Below are 16,667 nucleotides of genomic sequence, written 5' to 3'. Positions count from 1 at the left end.
TCTCCCCGTGCTCAGAACGCCAGCACCTAACACAGAGGGCTTGGGCTGCTTCTGCCAAAGTAACTTTGGTCTGTGATGAAGCAGGCTTACCCCTTCTCCTCCAGGAGGCCCCTTACCAACAGCTCCCAGGGTGTGAGTGAGGGCTGGGCTCACTTTGCTAAGGGTTTGAACCAAGGCAATTCTGCAGTAAAACTTTATAACCCGAGACCATTTTATTTACCTGTTACTTCATTTAGTTATTAGCAGCAGTTGAACTTTTTTTTTTTTTTTTTTGTCGTGGCATTTTGTTTGTTTGCTCTCATAAAGCAGAAAGACTGGGCATCTTAACCAAAGAACAGATGAAGGCATGATGCCCTTGCAGGTTAAATCGCAGCATCTAGACTGTCTTCTCATCTTGGGAGTGTTCAAGCCGTGTCCAGGGCAGTGAATGTTCTGCTATTGTTGGAGCTCCCTGCTGACATCCCTCCAGCTCCCAACAGCTCATCAAGTGCCAAAGCTCCTTACGACAGGGACACTTTCACTAAGATGGCTGAAATGCAGATAGAAAATAGCAAAGACCCACAGGGGACTAGGAAAGTAACTACAGCGAAGCACTTAGAATAATCCCAGTAGCATTGTTAGAGTTTTAAAACCATCTCTGAGTAAAATTTCATGTATAATGGTGTTAATTGTACCAGGGATGCGGTTGAGGTGAAAAAGACAGTGGAATGTTACGTAGCCCCCATTGGCTGATGAGAAGAGGCCCATCAGCTTGTCGGGTGAAAGCCAACTCTTCAATCTTGCTGTGCCTCCGGCCTCCCCACAGCCCACAGTGACAACACCCAAGCCCCCCGCCTCCCTGATCCACATTCTTGTTTGGGCTTCATTATGTCTCTCCTCTCAACTTCCCTGGTGGTTTTTTTCCCAATGAAAAAGTAAATGTGAGCTGTCAGGGGACCGTATCCATTGTTCCACCAAGGAGTCAGCCTGCCAGCAGAGGTCCGAGAGCAGTGTGCTGCATCTTGGGAAGAGAGAGACCATAAGTAGCAAATGAGTAAACAAACAGGCTCATTTCCAGGGCTGCTGAGGTTGATGACAAAGACAACATGGAGGTGTCCCTGGGGAGGGAGTGGCTGCTTTGGGTGGGCCAGCTGGGGGTCTCAGGGAGGAGAGCAGGACAGTGGGGAGGAGGTAGCAGCAAATACACTCACTGGCCCCAACATGGAAATGAGTCAATGTCTTCAGTGGGGGTGACAGAGAGGAGGCTGGTGTGGCTGCAGTGTCATCAGCAGTAAGGACTCAGAGTTTATCAAGGGATGAGATGCGCTGAGCTAATAGTGCAATCCACTCTACGTATAACAAGAAGTCATCAGAGGATCGGAATTGAGGAAAGGCCATGGCATAATTAATGCTTTGGAATGATGGAGCAATAGTGCACGGCTCCAGAGGAGATTGATGCCCTGTTATGCTCAGATTATAGTAGAAAAATGAGTGAGGAGCAAACCCAGGGGCTCATGTGAACTTAGGGCAAATAAGACTTGGCAATAGACAACTAGGCTCAAAAAGGAGGATCAAAGATCATCCATACCACACTTCTTTGGCTGCACAGCTGGAACAATGATGAATAGCTGAAATGACAGATTCTTGGGTGGAAACAGGTGATGCAAGATGGAAAAGTGAACACTTTGCTGATGGGCATCTTCCAGACACTATGCCGTTTAGACACCTCCATGCGGTTCCGCCCCCAGTTGGATGTGTAAGCCTGGAACTCGGGAGAACTCTGAGCTGAGATTGGAAGAAGAGTTTTCCAGTTTTAGGTGATATTCAAAGCCATGGAACCAGATGAAATCATCAAGAGGAGATCCAAGGAGGCAGACCTGAGGCTTCTGGGGCCTCCCAGCATTTGGGGCCGTTTGAGGGAAGCATCCTAGGATGGGAGTCTCCATTGTCAGTGAAAGTCAATGTTTCTATCACTTGTACAAAAAATGATAATAATTTGGATGATTTTGCTTCAATACTGCATGTTACTAGAGCCCATGGCTGATAACTCTATGTCTAGCTGAGATTTATTATGTACCAGTGTTTGGTTGGTTGGCTTTCAAGAAAGTAAAATAGTCTATAAATATGAGAATGTGATCTTATATGTTGTTTCTTTCGTGGTTTCACATACTGTTTCCAGGTGCATTATTGATGTCATTGTGGTTGTTGTTTCCTATCAGTCTTTGGGGCACTTGGTTGGTTCAGTCAGTTAAGCCTTTGACTGTTGATCTCAGGGTCAATCTTGAGTTCAAGCTCCACGTTGGGCTCCATGCTGGGTGTGGAGCCTACTTAAAAAATACTGAGTCTTATCAGTCTTTATTGTCCCAAAACTTAAGAAGGACTGCCTCCCCTGTTGCCTGAGCATGGGGCCCCGGGAGAGATTTCATTCTGACTTTAATCTGTGGGCATGTGTTAGTGACGATGCCTCCCTCAGGAGAGAATCAGAACTGTCTAGTGCTTCTGGCTTCAGGGAGCTGTGTATAAAAATTGGAAGATCTCTTGAACAAACTCAACTTCCTTAATCAGCTGGTCTCACAGTTTCAGGTGCAGAGCCGAGGGATTGCCTTAGCAACAGTCTAGAATGTCTTAAGAAAATCCCAGGCTTTGTTTAGTACAGGAAGCTCATACAACTGTTGGCTGTGTCCCTTACTCACTCTGAGAAACACCCCGGCATCATTCTTATTAATACATTCCAAGGTCAAACGGTGTCATTACCAAAAGTGATTTCTTTTCCTTAATCCCCTATGCAGAACTCCACTGACTCTTGATTCAGTGTTGATAGAGCTGGTGAATAATGCATTATTTTACTTTATGTAATACGTGCCTGCTTCAGCAGCACATATACTTTATGAAATAAGACTTGGAGTCTAGTTATTTTTTAAAAAATAGCCTTCCTTTTCCCTAAGCTAAATACATTTCCTAATCTAATGCTGGAGATAAAGCTGCAAAGTTTCTTTGGAGCCACTTAGAGAAGCTTTGTTTCAACTTTAATTTCTGCCACAGATGTATAAAAGTGCATCTTCTGGGTTTTTTAAAGTCTGTTGAACATTTGGCAGCGTGTCCCCCACTGATGAACCCTGACCAGTGTCTCTCTCTAAGTTCCTTTACAGAAACTACCAGCACTCATATGTTGGTTTCCTCTTTTTGATCAATGAGTTGTGATTTTACATACTTAATTGAGGGTGCCAGTTTCTTAACAGCCCAGTTCAGGGATAATGCCTGGCTACAGATTCAGTGGGGATATTTGTGTTTATTTTTATTTTTTAAATTTAAAAAAATATATATTTTATTTATTTATTCATGAGAGACACAGAGAGAGGCAAAGACACAGGCAGAGGGAGAAGCAGGTTCCACACAGGGAGCCCGATGCAGGACTCGATCCTGGGACTCCAGGATCATGCCCTGGGCTGAAGGCAGATGCTCAACCACTGAGCCACCCAGGTGTCCTGATATTTGTGTTTAAAAGCATTTTTTAGGGATCCCTGGGTGGCGCAGCGGTTTGGCGCCTGCCTTTGGCCCAGGGCGCGATCCTGGAGACCCGGGATCTAATCCCACGTCGGGCTCCCGGTGCATGGAGCCTGCTTCTCCCTCTGCCTGTGTCTCTGCCTCTCTCTCTCTCTCTCTGTGACTATCATAAAAATTAAAAAAAATTAAAAGCATTTTTTAGTATGTGAAGCCAGACTACGTTTTCATAGGATTGTAAACTGTCTACAGTACCTAACAGTTACCTGCAAGGCCCTTATGTGAAGTCATATCTGCAAATATCAGGATGTCAATTTTAAAGCTCCAGACAACAATCCTGATATTTCCAACATCCAGACTTTATAGGTGACACCAACATTCTAAGTATAAACTGAGATTTTCACCTTTTTCACATTTATAATTAAGCTCCTCTTCTCCATGGGGTAATTGTTACCTAAATGATGCTTTCCATGATAAAAGAAAGAAATAATGTTATGCATGATTATCATTGCAACATTGTCCTTTAAAGTTTGTGGTTAGAAACTAATAACCTTTTTTGTTTTTGTTTTTTTTTAATAGGATGTGCCAATGGGTCAGCATAATTTCCAAAATCGTACCTTGAGGTATGGTATTTGTTGTACTTTCTGATTTTTAAAGGCTTGGGTTTCTTTAGAATTTATTTCTGAAAGTGATTATCATCAATTAGAGTAACAACTTTGGAAGGCCATTTCTTCTAAAAAGAGCAGCTGCTTGTGAAAAGCCCAATTAGATTGTTTTCAGCTTCTAAAAATATAATTATTAGTGTCATGTTATCAGGTTTAAAAGAGAGAAAAGGAAAACAGCACCTGGCAAACACATTTGAACTTTAAATTGTTTTTCCTAAAAATGACTCTTCTTAACATTAATATGTAGTAAAAAAAATTTGAATTTTCTTATAACGGGTACGTTGCTTAAAATTACATACTGTCTATGTGTTGAATCCTAGAGATAAAAGCCAGATAAGTCTGGCCTTTCTATAGTGAAAAGAAGGCCTGCCAACTGCTCAAAATAAGATAAAAGCTTCAGACGCTGTCCACAGTCCCCTGTCACCATTGACCACAGAATGACAGGCAGTAAACCTTTTTCATGCTCCTCTAGCTTTGAGGCTCAAAGTTGACTTTAGTATTGGTTAGGCAGTTAAGTATTTCTTATTGAAGTCGTTAGGAAAATTAATAAGCCCAGAACTTAAGTCAGCCTTTCTTTTCCCACAGGGAAGTGAGTTTATTCTGTAGAAAACGCGTTGTATCCAAGTATAATTAAACACAATTAGATTGTCACCTGCCACATCCTTGCAAGTAGCACACCTCATTCCAGAATCTTCTGTGTGACTCCATTTGTTGTAACGAGCTCGAATTTGTATTTTAGGTGACATTTGAAATTTTAATATTGAGATGTAATACTCAGAGTCCGGTGTTGTAAGGATATTGGTTTCTTAGGCTTTTGAAACATTATCTAAGTGGCGCATGCTGTATTAAAGAGAACTTAGTATCAATTTAAGAACATTATGGTTCCTGTAAGATGCCTTGAGAAGGTGTGACTCATCAAGCCAATAAGATGCAGCACATCTGCAAGTGACTGTCCATGGAAATTTCATAGACATCTTTTCACTTTATATTCAGTATTTCTTCTGATACCTCTCTCATCCTCCCTGAGATTCTGCTTCAAGGGTCTATTCATTGAAAGTAGAGCAGGATCACCTTGTGGATGTGCCCATATGATGTGGGCAGCAGCTTCCGGGACAAGTGCCGGGTGCAAGACACTGACAATAGGCATCATTTGGATCTGAACTAGGCATACGGAAAATCTAACTTCATCCCTACTCCAACATAGACACAATGCCATTGCCTTTTTAGATGGGAGGACACAGAGGCACAAGAGGTTAGGGGAATGGCCAGAGCCACATGGCTGGCCAGCGTGAGGCCCAGATTTGTGCCCTGGCCTTGTGACCTCAAACTCTCAGCTCCTAACTACTCTCCTGTCCTACCGGCTTTGCTGGGAGTCTCTTCCATATCGATTCTGCTTTCTGCGATGTTTGGATCGTTGGTGGTCCCAAGGCCTCATAGGGAGAGCACCACTTTCAAATCAGTCTCACCAGGGCTGTCCTCACATGTCCTGGCTTCCTGAATGCCTGTGTTATAAAACCTCCCTGAGCCTGCTGCCTAGCCATTGAGCCAGCATTACCTGGTATTGAACATTACCTGAGATAACGCATGACCTCCTCCCCTCGTCTTTAGATACCGTAGACCAGGCATGGAAGTGGGACAGGTCGGGGAAAGAGGTCAGGAGAAAACTTGAGAGGAAATTAGCAGGGGGCCCAGCAGCAGGAACACAGGCTGGACTTCCAGAAACGCCTGAAGTCCACGGAACAAAGCCCTAGCTGGCAAATTAAGAACCCCTGGTGGTAGATTATCTGCCCCAGGGGATCCTATCATTTACCAGAGCAGAAATCACAAAATTACAGACACAAGAAAACTGTGTTTTAAGAATTGTTATCTAGGGACACTTGGGTGGCTCAGTGGTTGAGCATCTGCCTTCGACTCAGGTCATGATACTAGGGTCCTGGGATCCAAGTCCCACATCAGACTCTCTGTAGGGAGCCTGCTTCTCCCTCTGCCTGTGTCTCTGCCTCTGTCTGTGTCTCTCATGTATAAATGAATAAAATCTTAAAAAAAAAAAAAGGAATTGTTATCCAGGTAATCGGTAAACACAGAGGCTGTTAATAATACGCACATATTGACTATGTCGTGTGCACCTTTACAGCGTTGAGTGCTGTACAGGCATTATGTAAACTAATCCTAAAACAGATTCAGGGAGGCAAGGCTATTGTTAGCCGCCGGGCATAACAATGAAGGATTATGTTCCCTGTGAGCCACCAGGGACCTACACTGTTCTTAGATGTGATGAGACTTCGTGAAAAAGAAAGTCCGCAAACTCAAGTGTAGGCAGAGGGCTGATACCAAAAAATGAAGGTAGCGCCTCGCCTATAAATGAGAATGAACCATCCTAGATGACTGCTAAATTAACTTGCTTTTTTAAAAAAAGAAGGATAAAAATGAATTTGCCTTCTTCAACAGCTACAGGCGGGTCTGAAATCAGAAAAGTTACTGTTATCCCAGAGTAGAAGGCCTTTCCAATTAGTAGTTGAATTCACTGGAGCACAGAGAAGCCATGTGCTCCCTCCACATTGGACCAGGTGACTTGCAGAGGCTCTACTGAGAGGCAGGTGCAGGCTGGGTGGGGCCAATCTGGTGAGGCTCGCCTGGGCTTTTACTCTCTGTAGCAGATGTATAATTTTTAAAAATAGGGACTATTTTGGTTTTCTCCTTTATATCATGCTCACGCGAATGGTCACAGTAACCTTGGGGAACTCGTTCTTTTGGCCTAATTTATTTACAAGGCGTCTTTTATTATGGTTGAAGATTATTTTCTTCTAAGATCAAGTGAGTGTCTGCAAATATATGTGGGGTTTCCTGTGAATAGGGCTTTCAAATTAAAGCTGAGGAAGCTTTAAATGCATACAATTAAGCTTTGATATGCCTCAAAGAAGACTGTAGTCCTGCAAATTCTTGAAAACTGACCAAGGGAAGCATGAACAAGGAATAACTGTTTTGATCTTTTTTTTCCACCAAACCAAATTTTTGCAGGGGAATTTCCAAAGGCAGTGTGCTCCATCATAAAATAAAATTTATGAACGCAACAAGTCAAGGGCTAATGCATCTCTTAGGACAGAAAGTTCTTTTATCGCAAACACCAGGTACTTATCTCCAGTGTCGCTTTTTTAATGCTGGTATCATTTAACTCTCAGTGACTAAACTCTAAGGCAATATTTTACTGCACCAAAAACTCTAGTCAGTTTGCTCAATCCACAGAGTGGCTAGATGTTAATAGAGAAAAGACTGTTCAGACACTCTGGTTTCCTTCCTTCTTTATTTTTATTTTTATTTTTATTTTTTTTATCCAACGGCAGGATTAAACAGAAATTTTAGTATCATAGAAAAATGAACTTCATATTTGGCTTAGTCTATTCTCTGTCATAATATTTCCTTTTCATACAGAACCAAGTCCCAAAAGAAAAGATTTGAAGAAGAATTAAATGAAAGGATGATTCAAGCAATTGATGGAATTAATGCACAAAAGTGAGTACTTTGTAATCTTAAATTACCATGCATTTTTTATTTCAAATCCTATGATTTGAAAATTGTGTCATATTTTCCAAGAATTTTCACCGTAAACTATATAACACTTGCCATGACAAAGCCATGCTTTTAGAGGCCATTCGTTCGTTTCATCTCAATTGTCCTTAGTAATCTCCTTCGGTAATTAGAAAATGTTTCATTCCTGCCTAAAAAAATACTCTCCAAGTAGATTACTGGAAAATAGCATGACATAAACATAGAAAAATCATAGCAAGCAAAACGTGTTCAATAAGTAATATTTTTTAAAGATCAATAGGAATGCTATATGGGAAATTTTGAGTTGTGTTTTGTGACACTCTCTATTCAAAATGCATTTATTCCCTTGCACAACCAGGGAACGTGGACCTACCCATGTTCTAATTTGTCGAAGAGAGGCTTTGAGAATTAGAATCTGAATTCATGGCAGCAGTAGGACGAAGAAAAATTCTTTGGAGGACAAAATATCATTCAGTCGATGAAATCTGAAGTCTGTGAATGTCTGTTCAGTCTATGAATTGCTGTTGATTTTTAAATGGTCCAGGAGATGCAATGGGAAAAATTTTTTAAAGTGGTAGCTCACATGGCCTGGACATAATGACTACATTCGTTGTCTTTGGAATTTTCCTTAGGTGCATGTGTCATGGCTGAATTCTGGAGGGCAGAAGATTGATGGCAGTATGGTGCCTCTGCCCATTAGACACTCAGTGAATGTTTATTCGTTTAAATTGTACCAAACACATCAGTAGGTCCAAATGAAAAGCCTTAATGAAAAAGTTTCCATCCTTGCAAACCTATTTGATTTTTATCATGAAGTTGACTCTTGAAAAAAGTATGAATGATTTTCACCTGAACTTTCTGCTTTCAAAACTATGTTGCACAGCTTTGAAAAATGTGTGCCTTCTCTAGATTGTTCCATATAAGGATTAGTTTTAGAATATTTACATGACTTAAGAAAGAATCATATGAGTGCATATGTATGTGCGTATATGGGGTGTGTGTGTGTATGTATGTGTGTGTGTGTGTGAGTGTGATCACATATACACACGATGAAGTAATTTAGCTGGGCTAGAATTGCAATTCACATATCTGGCATGTTGAATTAATACTTGTCTAGAGATGCCTTTGCATGCCTTCCACCTGCCATGGGGCCCTCAGGACACCCCAGCAGTGCCAGGACAAATGTTCTGCTTTGCCTAGTACTAAAAGCAGTATAAAAGTCAACCTCAACTCTGCTGAAACCTCAGCACATCACAAATCGAGAAACTACATTACCTAGAATCTATTGGCAGCCCAAATCTAGGGAAGGGTCTGATTGCATGTAATACAGGTGGACAGATACATTCATTCAGCCACAGGAAATCGCACCTACTACTCTGTGACCCACCAAAATAACACAGCATCAGAAGAAAGGGAACACCTCGTCCCTGACAAAGTTTAACAATTTCAGTAGTAATGGTAATAATAGAAAACCCGTTTATAAAATCAACCTCAGCATGCCTTCTTGCAGGACCTCTACCTTCTTTTTTTTTTTTTTTTTTTTTTTAAGATTTTATTTATTTATTCATGAGAGACAGAGAGAGAGAGAGGCAGAGGGAGGGAGAAGCAGCCTCCCTGTGAGGAGCCCGATGTGGGACTGGATCCCAGGACCCCAGGATCACCCCCTGAGCCAAAGGAAGAGGATCAACCACTGAGCCACCCAGGTTCCCCAGGAGCTCTACCTTCTAAAATGACCTTTGTGTCCACCTTTTAGAATATTCCAACTGAAGGAATCGTTAGAAAGCATAATCACTGGTCTGGCCTTATTTTTGTTCAGGTGGCTTTTGGAGTGTCTGTGCTGTATCATTTCATATTCAAATGCGTTTTGAGGGAACACCTTCATGTTTTAATGGAGTTTTATTCTAAGTGTTGTGCCCAAGATTGCAAATCCGAGAAACCACCAAGGAGCCGACACCGATACAAGTACACGAGGGTTTATTTACAAGCTCGAGCGTGGGTCCAAGTATACTCCACACAGCAGAGCAGGAGCTTGAACCCCGAAATGGGTTACAGCTGGGTTTTTTATGGGCTGATCTAGGGGATTTTCAGAAGGGGTGGAGGAATTTTTTTTTTCCCATTTCAATATGGGGGAATGGGTGGGGGAGTTTCTTAAGATCTGATATGGGATTCTCTGAGTTCTGTTGTCTTTCTGATATGGGATTTCCTGCCGAGGGCATTCTGAGCTTTGTTCTCATTCTAATATGGGGCTTAACTGAAGTAAGGTCAAGTTCAGCTCTTATTCACAGGGGCTGAGGTGGCTGTAGTTGTGCTAACGCTGAACTTAAGGTGGAATGGCCTTAATTTTCTCGGCCTCCACATAAGGTAATGTTTAATGTTGGTGTAACCACTTATGTTATAATTTTCCCAACACATTTTAGAAATGAAATAGGGAAAGATGTCATACTGAACTCAGAAGCCCAAAGGGAAAATGTTGAAATGGAAGCCACTTTGCATTTATTTCTTAACTAGCTTCCCTCCCCTTCTGTTAGGCTCAACTCTTTACCTCCTCTTGTTCCTCCCTTTGATGTCCTTCTGATCTTTGCATTTCCCCTGGAGGAGTCAATGGGGACTTCCTGGCTTGATGCATTATTACTTTTTTTTCCTGCAATGGACAGGAAACAGTGATTTATATGCAGATTTTCGTGTCCGCAAGTTCATTTAGTCCCTTAGCAAGCATTTAGCGAAGGCTCAGCAGAGGCAGCCCGTGCTTGGCATCAGACATCCAAGACACAAGGCATGGTGTCACCTCTCAAAGCCCTGAAGGAGAGGAGAGAAACCAGCACACAGGTGCTCAGAGCAGGTGCCCGAGATTCTGACTGAGTCCTGATAGGCAAGGTGAGAGGAAAAAAGCATGATTGATACCTTCTGCACTGAGGTGACCTTCCAGAAACTTCTCTCAGGAGCCTCACTTTGGGAACAGGGAGGCCTCATAGTCTAAGGTGCCCAGACCATCCCCTCCCCAGGGGCATTTTTTTTCTCCAGAGGAGTAAGGCTTTCCTGTAAGACTAATTTCTTTTTTTTTTTTTTTTTAAGATTTTATTTATTTATTCATGAGAGACACAAAGAGAGAAGCAGAGATGTAGTCAGAGGGATAAGCAGGTTCCCCGAGGGGAGTCTAAGGTGGGACTTGATCCCAGGACTCCAGGACTATACCCTGAGCTGAAGGCAGACACTCAACCCCTGAGCCACTGAGAGGTCCCAAGACTAATTTCAGTAAAAGAGATGTGCTAGGTGATTATCTTCAAATCAGACTGCCATGTCAAGTTCTCCTACATTTGCCTTTTGGTTTTTTGTTTGTTTTTAAGAAAAAGCAACTAGAAAGAGGTAATGTGACAGTTCTAAGAGGGAAAAATATTGGCCTTCACACTGAAAAAAAGACCTGGTGAGTTAATGAAGATGGTGTGCCCCAAGTTTCAGTGTGTATGCTGGGCAGTGCAAATGCACAAATACAGGACAGCAGGACCAGAGGGTCTCAGACCACAGAGCTCAGGAAGGGCTGGTCTTCCACATGGTGAGAGCCTCTGTCCAGCAGCATTTCCTTAGGCCTTGCTTTCCTTGACCCTCTTTCCCAAATGCCCCGGGGTCTTAGTGCATCATCAAAGCCACCAAAGCTACAGGTTCAATATGCCCACACAGGTGAGATAGGTCAGCAGGGCCACCATACCCAAAGACCACGACCAGGGGCTACAACCACAGACCTTTACTTGGCACAGTTCTGGAGACTGTAGGTCCAAGGACCCTGGTCTTGGTTGGGTTCTGGTGAGAGTTCTTTCCTTGACTGGTGGAAGGTTGCCTTCCTGTTGTGTTCACAGGGCCTCTGCTTGAGGCTGGGCAGAGTGAGACAGCAACTGAGTGAGCTGTCATTCATTCCTTCCCACCATTACGACCTCATTTAACTCTAATCATCTCCATAGAGGCCCCATCTCCACATAGAGCCACATTGGGGGCTGGACCTTCAACCTACGAATGGTGGGGACACAGATCCTCAGGCTGTAACAGTAGGAAAGTGGTCTTCCTTCTATTTTAGTGCCCTCTTGGCTGTAAGAACCTACATCCTTCCATTCCAGAATAATTCTGGGTAAGGATATGAGTGTACTCATTCCCCTCACTCAAGTCAGGATCTTATTTAGCATTTTCTTTGTTTGACTGGGCCTAGCACACAAAAAACTTGGTGTAAATTACTGGAGAGTCACTCACTGTATAGCACAGGGGTGAGGTTCATTTTCTTCATCCCACTGCCACCTGGGTCAGGAAGGATGTCAGGACACTGTATGTAACACACACGTTCTCCCTCCCTTCCTTCCCTCTCCTTTCCATTCTGTTCCCTCCTTTGCCTCTCTATTCCAATTCCCAAAAATAATATTTGACCTTATCAGCCCGCACTAATTTTTCCTATTCCAAATACCCAAATCACGTTTATAAACATTGGCGTTTCCTGCAAATCAGTGAAGGGAACTGCTCCATCTCTGAGAACCTACAGACGACAAAGCCTGTGGGAAGAATATACCCTTCTTCCTTGTGAGGGAAAGGTCGGAAAAACCCCATGCTCGTGGCTGAGGAAGCACAATATTAAGTACTAGGGACATGAGAAGTGAGACCTGGTCTCAAGAACTTCCTGTCTTCCTGTCCACCTGCAGGACACAGGCAGGTGATTGAGGCCCACAAGGGCCCTGCTGATTGAGGTGGAAATGCTTTTACTTCCTACCTGATAAATTTCACTCTTAGTTTACTTCCAAGCTTAGATGACCCAGGGGCATTTTGAAATTAGAATTTTCTTTCTCAATAATGAAAAAAAAAATGTTTTGAATAAGTTACCTGCATACATTATTCATAGTTTGATATTCATAATAAGTACACAGTTCTGAAGTGAATATGGTTAAATGTATCTCAGATTTTATTTTCCACTTGCCAGTCTCATCAAATAGGACAATACCATATTTCTGCACTTCATACTGTAATAAATACTAACAAAAGTTTATGTCCCTGATACCTAAAGCTTATAACCTTAAACCAAATACTTAAACCAAAAAGTATTTTTATAGTTCTTACTTTTTTTTCCCCAGGGGTTGAATTTTCTTTATTTTTTTTTTAATTTATATTCAATTAGCCAACATATAGTTCTTACTTTAAATGGCATTCATTCTAGAATACATTAGTGACTTCCGTACCTCAGTTGAAAGTGCACCATCTGTGGTGCAGATTTGGGGGGATGGTCCAGCTCATCATGGCGCACATGGGGTGTAAAGTCCTGGGTACAGAGCTCTCCAGGTGGACCTGGAGATGTCCCTCCCCCAGTGTGGTGGTCTCCTGGGTGAACTTGTCATTAGCCCTGATGAGAAGCATCAGTGTGCATTTAGAGACTCTGATCCAATATCAGTTGGTGACTACACTTGCCAGTTACAAGGTAAAGTGTAACAGTTGACTTGACCTTCTTTCCCTGATCCCCAAATCTCTATCTCCCAAATAAACCTCAGGGAGTCGGAATCCATAGACATCTGACCGGTGGTTTGGAAAAGTACCCCATTAATAAATTCATGTGAAATAAATAAATAATTTTTAAAAATAGCCAAACTTTGGAAGGAGCCACGATATCCTTTGATAGATGAATAAAGAAGATGTGGTCTATATATACAATGGAATAATACTCAGCCATCAGAAAGGATGCATACCCACCATTTGCTTCAACATGGATGGAACTGGAGGGTATTATGCTGAATGAAATAAGTCAATCAGAGAAGAACAGTCATCATATGGTTTCACTCATAAGGGGAATATAAGAAATAGTGAAAGGGATTATAAGAGAAAGGAGGGGAACTGAGTGGAGAAAAATTAGAGAGGAAGACAAACCATGAGAGACTTCTAACTAGAAGGGGAGGTGGTGGGGGAATGGGGTAATGGGGTGATGGGCATTAAGGAGGGCATGTGAGGGGATAAGCACTGGATGTTATACTATATGTTGGCAAATTGAATTTAAATAAAATATTTAAAAAGATAATTGATAAAAAAGAAAAACCTTATGATCTGATAAAGGAACTGACATCCCAGTAGGAAGGAAGGAAGGAAGGAAGGAAGGAAGGAAGGAAGGAAGGAAGGAAGGAAGGAGAAAGAAAAAGAAAGAAAGAAGAAAGAAAGAAAGAAAGAAAGAAAGAAAGAAAGAAAGAAAGAAAGAAGAAAGAAAAAGAAAGAAAAGATTCATGTGAATTGATAACTGAACAGCTATAACAGTTTTTTAGAAATATACATAAAACATGATTTTACATCTAATGCCCTAATATATGTATGTACTCTCTCTCCCTGTATATTAATATGCAGGTATAGTAATAGATGTCACTATATGGTTGTATACACTTACAGATATATGCATATATACACATTATATAGAGACATATATAATGTATAGACATTTATAAATCAGGTTATTTTTTATTATAAAAGTATGTAGATTCTTAAGCATAATGACCCAAACCAGTCAGTAATATATTTTGCTGGTATTTATTTCTAGATTTTTTTTTTCTCTATACACAGACTTCCGTGTTTCCTTGTATTGCTGTGCTTGTAAATGTGAGAGTGTGTATCTTTCTATTTCACTCAGCTTTCTGTCATCAAATGTGCATTTATTTTATTACCAGGTGTGTGACCATACCAGGTATCACGTGCCTGGTTGGCTGGGTCTTTCACGAGGTGTCTCTCTTCCACTTGCCAGTGTATACAACATTCTAGAGAAGAGTTTTGTCCTTAAGCTCTTTATTTCCACTGCCTTCTCAAAACTGATTTCGGAAAGTCAGTGTGTGAGAATGCATACTTCATATAGTTTTTTATCTATTTTTCAACATCTAAGGGAATCTGTGTATATCACCTGTGTGCATTGATGTTTGCATTCGATGTACTACATTAGTGGTCTGAACCAATTGTTTATTGTATTAGCATTTTTACCCATTTTTTGAAAACTGCATTCAAGCAAAATATTTTACTTTATAGAAATGCAAAACATGACAATAAAAATATTTTCTGTAAGTGAAATAAGCAGGATCTTCTCTCACAGAATTTGAAGGATACTCTAAATGGTTTTTTTTTTTTTTTTTTTTTTTCTCTAAATGGTTTTGATGCTCTGATGTATTGCTTGCTATAGGCTAAGAAAAGCAGTGCTTCTCTATGAACCAGATTTTTCAGAGGATGAAACTACCATGTGATTTCAGTAAAACATCAGGGAATAAATTTATTGGTGAATATGAATCCTTTTGATGATTTATCTCCCTATTTATTTAATTTGGGTAATGTGAGTTTCAATTTGGTATGACAACTGGTTTGTAATAGTAATTTTCCAAGGAGGGCCATGCGTGTATAGGAGTATTATATTTGCACATCCCATTAGTCCTCGGTTCCATATCCCATTTTTTGGTATTATTTTTTAAATCTTCAATTTTGGATGATTTACAAGAAAGAAAGAAGAATGCATGTTATTTTTTTTAAGTTTCAGATCATTGGTTGGAAGTGTGGTTTTATGATATCTGTCTTTCTTTTTATTTCCAGGCAGTGGCTCAAGTCTGAAGACATTCAGAGAATCTCACTCCTGTTCTACAATAAAATACTAGAAAAAGAAGTAAGCTACATTTTTTCCCTGATCTTTTTTTCTGAAATGTGAATTTAAAAAAAAAAACAACCCTTCATGAAGTTGTGCTCTTGTTTTGAGCAAGCAGCACTGACACTGCCTCTGACTGTATCAGACCTATTTGCAGCTTGTCCTGTGATGCTTCCATGCACTTATTCTTGTACTGTGTGTCTCATGACCGAGTTTCTCTCTGGCCAGTCATCCTGCTCAGCCCTCCTGGTAGGGAAAGAAACTGCAACAGGTTTGAGATCCGGGGCCACAGGGAGGGTACAGGAGCTCGTAACTGGCTTTCCCAATGGCATATTTTCTTAGAAAAGTCTTTAAAAGAAAACAAAATCCTTCCTGATAAAGTTGCAGTTTCCTTACACAAATCATTTTATTTTTTTTCATTTTATTTTTTTTAACAAAAATATGAGATATACATTCAACATCTGTTTGGGAGAATTAGAAACCCCAAACTTTTGGGATGCCTGGGTGGCTCAGTGGTTGAGTGTCTGCCTTTGGCTCAGGTTGTGATCCTGGGGTCATGGGATTGAGTCCCACATCAGGCTTCCCACAGGGGAGCCTGCTTCTCCCTCTGCCTGTGTCTCTGCCTCTCTCTGTGTGTCTCTCATGAATAAATAAATAAAATCTTTAGGAAAAAAAGAACTTCCAAACATTCAAATATTTGTTATCTAAATACTTTCTCATTGTGACCCCCCCTAAAGTAAGAGCTATGATAGGCTCAAATAAATAAGCAATATTTGGGCTTTACATGTCCAGCTTACCGTTGATTTGCTAAAATGAATTAAGTAATTATTGCCCAAAAAAACTAACGACTCTTAGAGGTCAGTTTTATTGTATTTGCCTTTTGTGTTGATCTAGAGAAAGGAACAAGTTAGAGATAATTTTTATCATCCAACTATATCATTACAGACTTATTTAAACAAAAGCTATTTTTATTAATGGCAAAAGTCACAGCACTGGTATTAAAATTCTGTTGAGGAAATTCAGTGCATTGTTTTATGAATATTGAAGAGAATATCCAAAATCCATCAGGGCTGGATTTAATAGTTGCACCCAAACTTCATTTTGTGTTAGTGTTCAATGAGATCAATTCCCTGTTTATAACTCAACATTTTGACTACAGACCATTTACCAAAATGATGTTTCCTATAATTCATCATCATTATTGGCTATTTTATCCTTGAATAACTTTAAAATTATAAATACTGATAGTTACTTACTGTTTTAATGTTAAATGTTCCTGCTTGATAGAAGTCCAATTCCTTTATTAATACCGTGAAGAAATTCCAATTCATATCTCAACAGAAAGCCCAAAAGAAAGT

The 16,667-nt window shown here is 40.8% G+C and overlaps 1 protein-coding gene across 1 annotated transcript in view; it reads left to right on the top strand.

The window, feature by feature from the left end:
* The window catches only part of ADCY2 (adenylate cyclase 2), a 387,968-nt gene that overhangs the window by 283,878 nt on the left and 87,423 nt on the right, over positions 1 to 16,667 (top strand). Inside the window, exons 11-13 of the mRNA XM_025451236.2 lie at positions 4,060 to 4,103; positions 7,575 to 7,655; positions 15,261 to 15,330. Of these exons, the coding sequence (XP_025307021.1) occupies positions 4,060 to 4,103; positions 7,575 to 7,655; positions 15,261 to 15,330 (195 nt within the window). The remainder of the gene's footprint in view (positions 1 to 4,059; positions 4,104 to 7,574; positions 7,656 to 15,260; positions 15,331 to 16,667) is intronic.

The sequence above is a fragment of the Canis lupus genome, chromosome 34 (assembly GCF_003254725.2).
Source record: "Canis lupus dingo isolate Sandy chromosome 34, ASM325472v2, whole genome shotgun sequence".
In the NCBI taxonomy this organism is placed as follows: Eukaryota; Metazoa; Chordata; class Mammalia; order Carnivora; family Canidae; genus Canis; species Canis lupus.
Note: the sequence above shows the minus strand (reverse complement) of the source record. Positions and strands in the feature narration are given on the sequence as shown.